This window comes from Larus michahellis, chromosome 7 (genome assembly GCF_964199755.1).
Source record: "Larus michahellis chromosome 7, bLarMic1.1, whole genome shotgun sequence".
Taxonomy (NCBI): Eukaryota; Metazoa; Chordata; class Aves; order Charadriiformes; family Laridae; genus Larus; species Larus michahellis.
Genome location: NC_133902.1, coordinates 53,714,586 through 53,726,996, shown reverse-complemented (window position 1 = coordinate 53,726,996; position 12,411 = coordinate 53,714,586). Strand labels below are relative to the sequence as shown.

General features: G+C 41.1%; 1 protein-coding gene across 6 annotated transcripts in view; it reads right to left on the bottom strand.

The window, feature by feature from the left end:
* Positions 1 to 12,411, bottom strand: part of THSD7B (thrombospondin type 1 domain containing 7B) — a 330,826-nt gene that overhangs the window by 148,197 nt on the left and 170,218 nt on the right. For all 6 annotated transcript variants that reach the window (XR_012588260.1, XM_074594199.1, XM_074594198.1 and 3 more), the window contains one exon: positions 3,412 to 3,603. Coding sequence is in view for 5 of the 6 variants with exons in the window: in XM_074594199.1 (XP_074450300.1) it covers positions 3,412 to 3,603 (192 nt within the window). In the remaining variant the exon portion in view is untranslated. The remainder of the gene's footprint in view (positions 1 to 3,411; positions 3,604 to 12,411) is intronic.

Genomic DNA, 12,411 nt, shown 5'->3' with positions numbered 1-12,411 from the left:
GCATGTGGAAAAATGGAAAAATATAAAAAAAAGTTAGGTTTGCTTAATATCTTCCCCCCCCCCCCCCATTTAAAATAAATAAATAAATAAAGCTAAAATAAAGCTGTTGACCTTTATGGCTGCAATAACAACCTTCTAAAATATTGTTTCCCCATTAAACTAGCCTTGCATAAAATTGTATTCCAACGCATAATGGAAACAGAAACAGGCAAAGTATATTTCTGAGTTACCTTATTGATACTCCTACACACAGCCAAGTTGATTCCATTTAAATGCCAGTATCACTCAGCAAACATGCAATTAGGTTTAAAGACAAATTAAGCATTATTTTTATGTTCATCCTCCTTGCTAATTTCCCAAGGAGGAACATCTCTTTTTAATATTTGGACTCTATTCACGCGTTGCCTTAAAGAGCTGAGCTGGAGAGGGTGCTGAACCGTACTGATAGAGGAACGTATCAAATGATACCCACACCTGCAAATCAAGGGGGGAAAGCCTGAAAGACAGGTTTTGAGTATGAAGAATTTCCTTTTCTGAAGCAGCATCCTTCAAATTGGTGTCCAAAGATTTTGCTAAGCTACTGCACTTTGTCAACAATTTGTAATAAGTCTACAAAGTGGTGGAGTTTGAACAGCCTCCCCAGAAGCTTTACCACTCCAGCCAGCAGCCTGAATTTATCCCATAAAAGCAGCAGATGTTCGTAGCTCAAAAGCTAAGGAGTAATGCAGTGAAATTGTAACAGTAAGCGTCGTCGTTTTAGGAAGAAAAAAATAAAAATTACTAAAATCAAAACCATTCTCTTCCAGGAGGGAGAATCTGGCAGCTCACGGCCAAAGTGCTGCAGGTTTTGAAAGAACTGAAGCGTTGGGGTCAGATACCACAAGGTTCAGAGCACCTTTATGCCCTAACTGAAATCAACATGAGATGAAGGTATATTGCTCCTCAGAGGGATGCCTATCGCCTTGTAGGACTGAGCCTTCTCAAATAAGGTGTGACCCCAAATGGCCACAATGAATAGTACTGAGAAAAGAAAGGGACAGAAATTTCTTAGCACGCTGATTTGGATAATCGCGTCACATTGCCGTTATCTTTTCATGAAAATGGACTGTTCCACATAGTGCTCAGTCTCTGAAAGATGCCCGAAAATTTTGACTTGGCAGGAAAAATGCAGACCAGTTATTGCTCTTGTGTGTTTGAGCACGTGTAAAAGGAAAAAAAAAAATGTAGCAAGGAAACAGCAAAATGTCTGGTCCATTAAGAAAAAATAAAAAGAAAAAGAAAAGATTTAACCCAAATGTTGAGCTTCACAGGGAAAAATTAAGGTGGGTTGGATTTTTTTTTTCAAGAATAGCCACGGTAAGGAAGCTCTCCTAAACAAGGGAGAGTAATAACGAGGCAGTTTTAACTTAAGATAATAAGAAATAGCACATGGTCCATCCAACCTAGCAGTCTGCCTGCAAAACCGCAAGCAAGAGATGCTGTTTATAAAAAGCACAAAAGCCTGGCCACTTTCTGCAGTTCATTGGCAACTTTTGTACATGGAAAGCCGGGCAGCACATCACTGCCTAGCCATTCTAATAGCCGTTTACAGACTTCTTACGGACCTGATGTTCATCAGTTCCTCTAATGCTGCTGAGACTGCCTCCCTCCACAGTCTCCTCTTGCACCAAGTTTCACAAGTTTGTTGTGTAAAGAAATATCTTTTAAAACCCGATTTAAACCAAGCCCCTCTAGCTTCATCGGTAGCCTCCTGGTTATCGTGTTCTGGGATCGGGTGAAAAGCTTGGAGAAGAGGACCCAAGGGTTTGAGCTGGTCGGCCTGTGAGATGGCTTCCAAAGGTCCTCAGGCAGCAGAGCCACAGCTAACACTGCCTCAAGTTGACAAAGGACAAACAAAATGTCACTCGCAAAGGTAGCAGAGGTCTGTAAGAAGTTGGTGGCTCAGCTGTGAGCTGAGTATGGAAGTTCCAGAGAAAATATAACATTGCCTTAGTATTGCAGTGATAATGGTATTACACCCACTTCCACTCCCCACAAATTCCAATCAATCACCATTTATCTGTATGCAGATGTGTGACTCTGCAGAGCAAACCATTGTACTCATTGCTAAAGATGTACAGAAGAAGTCAGGGCGTTAGATTTTAATAGTTACTTATTCCTTCTCAAGGAACTTAAAGTATTCAGTTCAAAGCACGTCATTTTTCGTTTAGCATGTTTCAGGCCGAGATGACTGAGCTTACGTACTTCACTTCTTCAAGAATTTACTTCTTCAACACTTTACTTTCATAATTCCATGTTTGTCTTTTATTTGCATTTCAGCCCCTCCATGGAAAACACGAAGCCAACTTTATTTTTCATTTTAATTATTCTTTAGCCTATAGACTTTTTTAGTAGTAGTTATTATCCTTCAGTCGACAATTATACAGCAGTTTTCATCCTGAAGCGTCCCAATTTTCTTTGCAAGTGCTTATCAGGATGTTTATGTGAATACAGACCATTCACAGGAGTAAGGGTGTGCAAGATCAAGTCCTTACTTTGCCCCAGAAACAGTGGGTGGCTTCAGTGAGAATTCACAAAATAGCACTTAACAGACCTTGTCCGAGACTAGATTTGCATCTGAAAGTGTTTCGCTGCTGCATTAGCTGCACATAGTGCTGACAACAGTAGATATTCCCGTTGTGTCAACAAGGCTTTAGACCTGTTCACGTTTTATGAATTTTTATGCACCAGATGCGATACTTTTTAAATCCTGTGTGATAAACCAACACATAAATGAATTACCATACGTGTAACTGTGGTTAGAAGACTACACTTCTTGATATGAAATAGTTTGTGTAAATAATTGTATCACTGATGTTGATATGTAAAATCATCCAGACAGGCGATGTGTCCATGAAGAGCCAGGGAAAATTATATATAGTCATCAAGAGCTATTTACTTACTCCAGTGGAAAAACAAGGTCAATACATTCTAGGTCTGCATTAATAAAATAAACAGGTCCTTTTCTATTAACTCATTTTTCACAGCTCATTGTTCTTTTCCAAATTGCTACTGATATGTTCCTATATAAAGACACTCACACGATGAATTTGTGTCATGCAGCAATTTCATCAGTACAGGATGGAGCTCTCCTGAAGTAAATTCTCACCCAGACTGGCCCTCAATAGGCAGTAATTCATAGGCTGAGGTAAATAATTTTGAACTGTGACAGAATTTCTCTAAGTGATGCATGCATTAACTCAAGCCCATAAAGATCTGTTACTCACTAGGCATAAAGTACAGACACGGAGTATTATTCCTCATTGCTACAGTGTTGGGATTAGCTCTGATCTAAACACGGCTTGGCTGAGGAACGCAAGTCAACTCACGAAACGAACAAGCAGAGATCAACCCCAAATGTTTACCACTCACCCTCAGCTGGAAGGGCCAAGATGGACCTGGTCCTGCTTTGACTGCCCTCAGCATTTTTACTGGAGCATGAGTGGGAACATGAGGACCACGGGGACCACTCACTGATGACACAGTCTGTTGCACAAGGAACTTCACAAGCCACAACTTCAGGACGGGGAAGGTCTGAGCAGAGGTGATGTGGTACTTCTTCACCTGGAGCAAACAAAAGAAGACAGATGTGGAAGAAGGCTCAGCTTGGTTCAAAATCCATGGTCTGCATCAAACAGACTAACTTTATGTCAATAAACACCTCCCTGCCCATGGAGAAATATACTACAAAAGAGCACATGGTTAGGCTTTAGGCTTGAAAGTGTAATACTTGAACAACTAAAGTATTTCTTCAGAAAAGCAAAAAAGAAAAAAAAAGTGTTTCAGGTTTTGTGTGTGATGACATTGAGGTTCTGGAGCGTGTTCAGAAAAGAGCAACGAAGCTGGTGAGAGGTTTAGAGCACGAGTCTTCTGAGGAGCGGCTGAGGGAGCTGGGGTTGTTCAGCCTGGAGAAAAGGAGCCTGGGGGGAGACCTTCTCGCTCTCTACAACTGCCTGAATGGAGGTTGTAGTGAGGTGGGGTCAGTCTCTTCTCCCAAGTAACAAGCGATACGACCTCAAGTTGCACCAGGGGAGGTTTAGATTGGATATTAGGAAAAATTTCTTCACAAAAGGGTTATCAAGCATTGGAACAGGCTGCCCAGGGAAGTGGTGGAATCACCAGAGGGACATGGTTTAGGGGTGACTTGGCAATATTAGGTTAACAGGTGGACTTGATGATCTTAAAGGTCTCTTCCAACCAAAACGATTCTATGATTCTATGATCCTGGCTGCAGTCCACTTTATAAAGCACTCAAGCACCAGGAATGAGAAAATTCAATCAATAAAAAGCTGTAATATCAATTATCAACAGAATTGATGATAATTGCCCCATATTTTCCATCAGTCTCCACCTACAGAACCTGTTTTCCACAATACAAATTGTGCAGGTCCCCCAAGGAAGACAATATCCTTCTGCCTGTAGGCCAGAGAAGCGTCCGGTAGGTGTTTTGGTCATTCTCCTGCAATCTCAGCTCTGACTCTGCTTCTCACCCAAAAACTAGGAGATCCAAACTAATGGATCTGTTGGACCACCCCCATCCAAGCAAGAAATACCAAGGGACCCGGACCAAAGCGTACCTCCTGATGCGAAGCATCTTTCCAAAACCGCTTTCAACAAGGCAGCAGGACAATGGGGGTGGTGGAGAAAAACCTACCAACCAAAACAACAGCTGGCAGAAGCAGCAAAACAAAGCACACAAGGGATGTCATGTGGAGTGCAGCACATGGAACTATTGCTTTTAAAAAGCAAAATAACATATTAATTTATTTTTAAAATAACAAATGAAATGTCCAGTAATTTTATTAATTGCATAGAATTTATGAGGACATTATAATTCTTAAAAATTTATAAAACATAACTCTCTTAGTACTGAATTACACATAATGTCTTAGAAATCTAATTCAAGTGATGAACAGACGTGACTGACTGTTACACTATTCTCTTGTTTAGTCTTCCTAGACCCTCATGAATCTCTAGCTACAAATCCGACATTTCTGGAAGCTCAAATCTACCTGTTTACAAACAACAAGCTCACACTGAACGTTACCTCCCCTTTTGCCCTTATAATAGCTACAAAGCTCTCCTTCCAGGTTTCTTTGATTATGAACCTAGGAAAAAACATAATGACTATCCAGGCTCAATTACACGTAGGGAAAACAAAAAAAAATTAAAATTAATAATAGTAACAACTGGCTCTTTCACCTCACGCTCCAGCAACGTGCTCCGTAACAAGGCGGCCCAGCATGCAATTATAACTAGGAGGGTAGAGAACTGTACTGCTTCTGCAAGGCAACGCGTGTTCAAGTGAGTAAATAAGAGAGGCAGGCTGCTAGCGAGACTGCATAAAGCTGTCAACGGCACGGCGGCGTTATCCGCAGTTGCATCCCTAAATGAAGACAGGCTCATCGCCCTCGAGGCACAAATAAAACTTTTCAAGCATATTATGAGAAGTAACGGAGAATCTAGCAGGCAATCAGACTGCAAGATATGTTTAAAAATACTTTATTTGTATACTCCCTTTCCCTTGCGCTCGGCTATGCTCATGAGGAAAGGCTCCGATATGCCCAGTCTTTGTACCACTATTTTAAGTTTACTCAATAAGAAAAAGGAGACGAACGCCCTCCCTACAGACAGCCCCCATCCTTTGGTACTGAATTTGGCACCCCTGCAAACCAGTCTTAATCCATCATTCACTTTGACTAGCCTATTATCACCACTGCTGCTTTGGATGCTCACATAATGCTGAGAACCATCTTTAGAAAAAACAATGTAAAAACCGTAAATAAACCTGTAAGCCTTTTTCCAGCTGTCTCCTCGAGTCATTTTAGCATCAAAATCCCTGCTAACATTTTGACAGCTCGTCTGTACAGCAGCAGAGAACACGAGGGCATCCTGCGGAGACTTGATTTGAGGAGCCAATGGTACAGTAGCATCAAGAGATTATATGCTTTGGGGAAGTAGAGTAAAACATCTGTCCTCCTCTCCCATCACTGACACTTACAGGGAAGCGGGGAAACAGCCAGCAACAGGCTTCTGAACGAGAAGGGATGAGATGGGACACTGGCCCTGCAAGGGTGTCCCCCTCCCCTCCATCCGTGCAAGAGGTTATCTTCATTACATATGGACTTTATGGCAAGGGAGTGCCACGAAGTTCACCAAATTCTGCATTTAGTCCAACTTTTCCACCAATTAGGTAGCTGCAGAGATGTAAGCACTGGAGAGAACTCTACTTGCTGAAAGGCATGGGAGCCCTTCCACTGATTTAATCTGACTTTACAAAGTCCAAGCGACTCCACTTGGAAGATGGTTCAAAATACTTGGGTCTCCTTTGGGGTGGCTTCCTCCACCCATGAGTACAGGTGCCACAGATTTTCAAGTGACCACCCTGTGGGGGAGGGAAGGAAAGGAGCAAAACGCACTTTCCACTTCTTCCCTCCGTGATTCCTTTTCACGCTGGATTTACAGCAGGTGACAGCAACAGTAACACTGCGAACAGAGGCTGCAATTCATGGTTCCTCAGCAAAGAAAGGAAGCTTTGAGGCTTTTTATAGAGTTTACCACCCGGTGCACGAAGGTACAATTCAACACTCACTTTGATTTACTTTATAGCTCTATTCGCTGTGTTCAGGTTTAATTACTGGCTTGTATTACTGCGGAGGGGAAACGTTCTTCTGTACCAGCTGCCTGGCAGAGAATTCTCAGAAAACTACCATATACTACAAAGGGAGGCAATAATCTTTCATTTTCCATGAAAAATACTAGTACCGGATACATCTGAAGTGTGCTTTATGCATTGTCACAGATTTACAGGGAATATTAAATTCTCCTGAGCTTCCAAATTGTCCACCCAGTACCTTGAAGGTGTAATTCTTATCTCAGATATTCTGAATAATCTTTCTAGAGAAGGCTTTCTCCCTCTCTCAATAAGACTAATGCCTTTAAGCACCTAAATTATGCATCTGAATGCAATATGAATTCCTCTCCAAGTATGTATTTAGATCTCAAGACAAAGCATCTGAAATCAGCCCTGGAGAGCAGTGGGGTTGGGGATCACAGCAGAAGGGTGCCAGTCTTGATGAGAGCCATCTTTCCTTCAGGAAAAACAGGGAAAAGTACAGCGTTGACCCTGACAGCTACAACTTTGCTCCCTGTTAGAATTTTTTAGATGAGAACTGATGACGTTGCTCTGAAGTTCATCTTGTGGTAACCAGGAATTAAACCCAGATGGCAATTCAGGGACCCAGTCTCCCCTGGTCAGAGCCCGGAGCAGCTCCCTCTTGATGGGAAACTGGTTCCCCTCTGCAACTTGCTGTAACATTGGAATAAACTGAGAGCATTGTTCATCCAGTCATCAGTAAACTGAGACAACCAAGGCGCAAGGACAGAAGACGTTTTCAAAGAAAGAAAACAAAAAGTAAAAAAAGGTCTTAGGATTTGTGGGGTCCTCTAGTTAGCTTGGACCAGATCCAACGCATCCAATCCAACCTACCCCAGAGGTTACCACCGCTGTCTTTGTTGGCTTTCTTCGGATATGACTTGCTCATTTCATCTTTTTTTCCCCCCTTGACACTGTGCAAGTGCCCAGAAGCAGTCTCAAGGAATTACGTTTGCTCCGAAGAGTGGTTTTTCTGCTGTAACGCTAAACAGTACAAATCCACAGCTGTTACTGAGACACCACTGGAGACGTGGTTAGGATGGTGACTGAGCAACTGAACAGTTTCATCCTAATGTTTGAGGACATATGGTGAAAACTAAGTGGGGCTCAGACTGGGGTGAACCTTGGGAAGTCCTTTCTATCCTTAGGGTAACCACAAACAACTACCGCTCATACAACTGCACATGGAAAGCGCTGCCTGTAAAGCAGAACTCAGACCTACATTTTACAAAGACTTATTTACAAAGAGTTATAATAGCTATAAATAGCTATTAATTGATTAATGCTAGTTATGATCAGCACAGCATCTTGAAAATATTCCTCTTTTTGACTTACTCGGTACAAAGAAATATAACAGGGCTATGAGTCAAGGGGAAATTATTTTCTATATTATGAAACGTTTTAATGTTTCAAAGCTTTCAAATTTTTATATTCCATATTACAAAAAAAATCCAGATCTTTCAAAAACATTTTAAAAAGCTGGGGGCGGGGGGAAGAGAGAGCAAGAGGATAATTACATGTATGCGGCTTTTAGCCATCACCTGAGAGGCAAAACACACAACATCTAACCTCTGATCTACATCAGAATTGAACCAGCATCTCCGGCATCCCAGGAGCCACAGTGTTCCCTCTCACATGCTCTTTATTTCATGTTTTAAGCAGAGTTTTTGTTCTCAGCCTTGCTGAATGTCTGCTTTCCTAAAAAAAAAAAAAAAAAGTTGAGAAAAATGATAGAATCATAGAATGCCTTGGGTTGGAAGGGACCTTAAAGACCATCCAGTTCCAACCCCCTGCCCTGGGCAGGGACACCTCCCACCAGCCCAGGTTGCTCCAAGCCCCGTCCAGCCTGGCCTTGAACACCTCCAGGGATGGGGCAGCCACAACTTCTCTGGGCAACCTGGGCCAGTGTCTCACCACCCTCAGAGTGAAAAATTTCTTCCTGATATCTAATCTAAATGTTAGCTTTCTATTCAAAATGTTTTATTGCTAACATCCTGACCACCTCTAATGACTTTTTTTCAGCTGATTGCCTCGTACTTGAATAGTATAGTAATTAAAGCTAAACACACAAGATATGTTCTACAGATAATATTTTCGGTACAGGAAAGATTGAATCCATCTTCTTCCAAAGTTAGGGTGTAATAATTGCAAAACAGAAGATGAGAATGGCATTTTTGTAAATATATTTGCTAATAAAGTTGACCATTACCTCATGTATTGGTCCCTAATTTGAATTCTGTAACAAGGTAACAAAGAAGCCACATGGAGAAGTACAATTCTGAGAGGAATTTTTAATTCGCTTTAAAAGCAAATTAAAGTCTTCCCAACAAGGGATGACACAGAAGCCTTCTTGAACTAAAGAGCTTGTTTTTTCAGCTATTTAATTCATTTCTTATTGTCTTTTCCATCTTAGAAGGAGAAGCCGCTCCCCACAGCCCTGACTAGTGCACTCCAACTGCGAGGCAGTGAATCAACAGGAAAGTTTCATTCTCAATCAGTTCAGTCTTAAACTGCATCTGTCCATTTTACACAATGCCTTGGAGCTCCGGCCCATGAGTCTCATTCTTCCCAGCGACCTGTGTCCCCATCTCCTATGATACAGTTTAATTACTCCTGCCACAGACACCCCCCTCCTGGCTCAGGGAAAAGGGAATCTCTACTGGATGGGTTACAACTGAAGCAACAAAAATACAAATCCCATCAGGCAGCAGGAATTGAAAGATCAACTCAATAACAAACCAAGTATCCTCCCTTTTGACGCTCACGACTACACCACCTTCGTTTTTTAAGAGGAAGATTTGAAAAATCACTTTGAAATTTTCCGATTTGCGCACGTGTGTGGAGCCTTGAGCCACCTCCATGGTGCGGAAAGGCTCAAGGAATTGCAGTTCGGACCGTTCTGCATTGCTACACCTTCACGTTCAGGAAATTTATTTTTTGCACAAATGACTGCTGCAAAAACGCTGCATATTTAATGACAATTACCAGTTTGACATCAATATTTCTCCTTGTAGCATTTCAAATTATTCAGTGGAAATAATGAAGCTGTCATCTAAAATACTACATGTATCGTAAAATTTTATGTACCACTTAAATCTCAGAAAAGAATGACAATAAACTTTGATTAAATACTTGCCTGTAACAGAGTAAGATGTCAACAGACAGTAGTAAATTCAGAAGAATTCCTATTGACCGTATGCCAGTTTGCTAACAGCAATTGCATTCAGAGAAAGCAGTCTGCTGACAATATCTTGGTCTAGGCATCTCATCAGCTAATGACAACGTTACATTTAAAAGCAATAACAATCAAACTACAACAATAGGAGAAATTTCTTATAACCATTTTGAATGTCTTCACCTCATCACAACATCACAGATTATTTTTTTTTCCCCTGTTGCACGAGCAGCTTTAGAGATACTTTAAAGCATCCAGGGCCTGCCATGCTCAGTCGTCACCGGGAGACCAATGTCACACTTCGCTGAAATCCCTGGCTCCTGGTTGACTTTTCTTAATGCCAGTCAACAGGTAAGAACATCGGAGAAGAGCGGTGTCAGTTTGTCAGGGAAAGCAGTGGCGTATGGAATAAATTTAATTGCAGTGGTCCATCACTATTATCTGAGCCCCACAGCCGAGAAGAGGAACGCAATAGCAATGAAGACGAATGGAGGTGAAGATCCATCATGAAACAAGATGAAGCAGCGAAGAAGAACAAGCCACTCACAATGGAAAAGAGGAGATAAACACAAATACAACCAGGATCATTCTCAGAAAAAAAAAAAAAAAATAGATGAGACAGTCATCGAGGATTTGAGTCAAACGACTTAACTAAAATGCAACTATGAAAACCAACGCATTTGAATAAGGAAAAAACATTTTTTAACCACACAATGCACAATGAAGAAAAAGGGAAAAACAACTCAGGAGAATAAGGAAAAAGGAAAATAAGATGAAAAAGTATGAAAAAATGGCAGAGGGAATGAGAATAAATGTGAAAAAGAAACAGTATGTCTGGAAACATGTTACGAAATCAACATAGTTTTGCCCAGATCCCTGCATTGCTGGCCACGATTGTGTCCTTTACCTATGTCCAAGTGATCATTACAGAGGTTATGAGAAAAAGATGATGAAGACTACAGAAAAAAGTGATCTCTCTTTCCTTCCCATACACCCTCTGTTGCACTTTGGACTGTTTACCCTCTTTGTCTATGTAGATGCACATAAGAAAATTGATTTGTGACTCTAAAGAAGCTCCAAGAAAGTGAGCACAGGGGGAGGCACGTCAGCGAGCGGCTGCCAAGCCTGCAGAGAGCCTCCCAGTACCCCTCTGCGGAGTATTACACAGCAGCTACCAGTCTCAAGGTTAAAAAAAAAAAAAAAAAATACAGCTGCATGAGGTTACCTACACAAGAGATTGGCTCCGATGTATTTCCTATCCCACACAGAAAGACAAGTAGTCATTTAAAGGAATTTGCGACACATTCACCTGCTGGGCTTGGGTATAAAAGCAGAATTAATTCCACCTTGCGGCTGTTTGCACAAGCCCTCCTGAATTAAGAGAAATTGCTCACATGGCAGCTGAAAGTAAACATGGGTTCACTCTATTCCCAGAGAAGAGCACAGAAATTCAGGCTGCTGTTCCTAATAGTTAACATAGCCCAGCAATCTGAAAACATAAAGGATAAGAACTAAACATAATCCATATTAGTGTTCTGGGTTTTTTTTTCCCCTCTCTCTCTTTGCAATTTTTTCTTTTTTCTCCATTATCCCTCCTCATTATAAATGAGGGAATCTACACAGGTGGGTTGATCAAGACTGATTGCAATTAAGATTTATTGTTAAAATTGGTGCTGTGGTGTAATTGAAACAGGTGTCCCTCCATTTTCGTCTCTGTAGTGCTTTGTTCCAAATGCTAATCAACACAAAATACTGTAGAAACCAATTACACAAATAAGTCAAATGTATTAACAACATTATAAAATATACATATCTTTCCAAAACTTTAAGAAAAAAACCAATTATGAGTAGACTTGTTTACTCCAATGGTGTATAGAGTCCACTTCAACTTACATATCTGTGCAGTGGGGCGGAACAACTTTAGTGGAGGAATTCAAGCATATTAATTTAGAATAAAGAAGGTGGCATTCTATTCCCACTGCATCACAGCCGTAAATTTCTAAACATTCCATTTTTGCAGACTTAAGATGCCATCTTTAATCTAAAACCTAAAAAAAAACCCCCAAAAAACTATAAGGGAGATATTACGACGGGCAAACTACAGTAACGGCACTCTCATACAGTAAGTGACCCCAAAAGGAAGAGTTGTGTGTGCACGCATGGAAAGGTGCAAGGCTTTCATACCTACTGGTTTGGTTATTATGATTTTGGTTCTGATTATGCGACTCTTAGGAATGCCGTACCTTGCTGGCGTGCTCATAGCCATCAAATGGCCATGACTAACTGTTACCCAAGCAATATTCCCCAAATAAGTCAGCAATTTCCCATACTTTGGGAATAACAGACTCTTTCTCTTCTAGCCCCAGAAATCGCCCCACGAGTGAGTTTATATTAACGTAAGACACTGCAAAATTGTAAACAACGGTGCGGCAGATGAGGTTTATCTAAGTTGGCAAAAGTCTTGTTTTCAGATACAGTGAATGCTAATGATAATAAATAATTGCAAAGACCATCTGGACTCTTTGAAAAACATCTTTCTCCA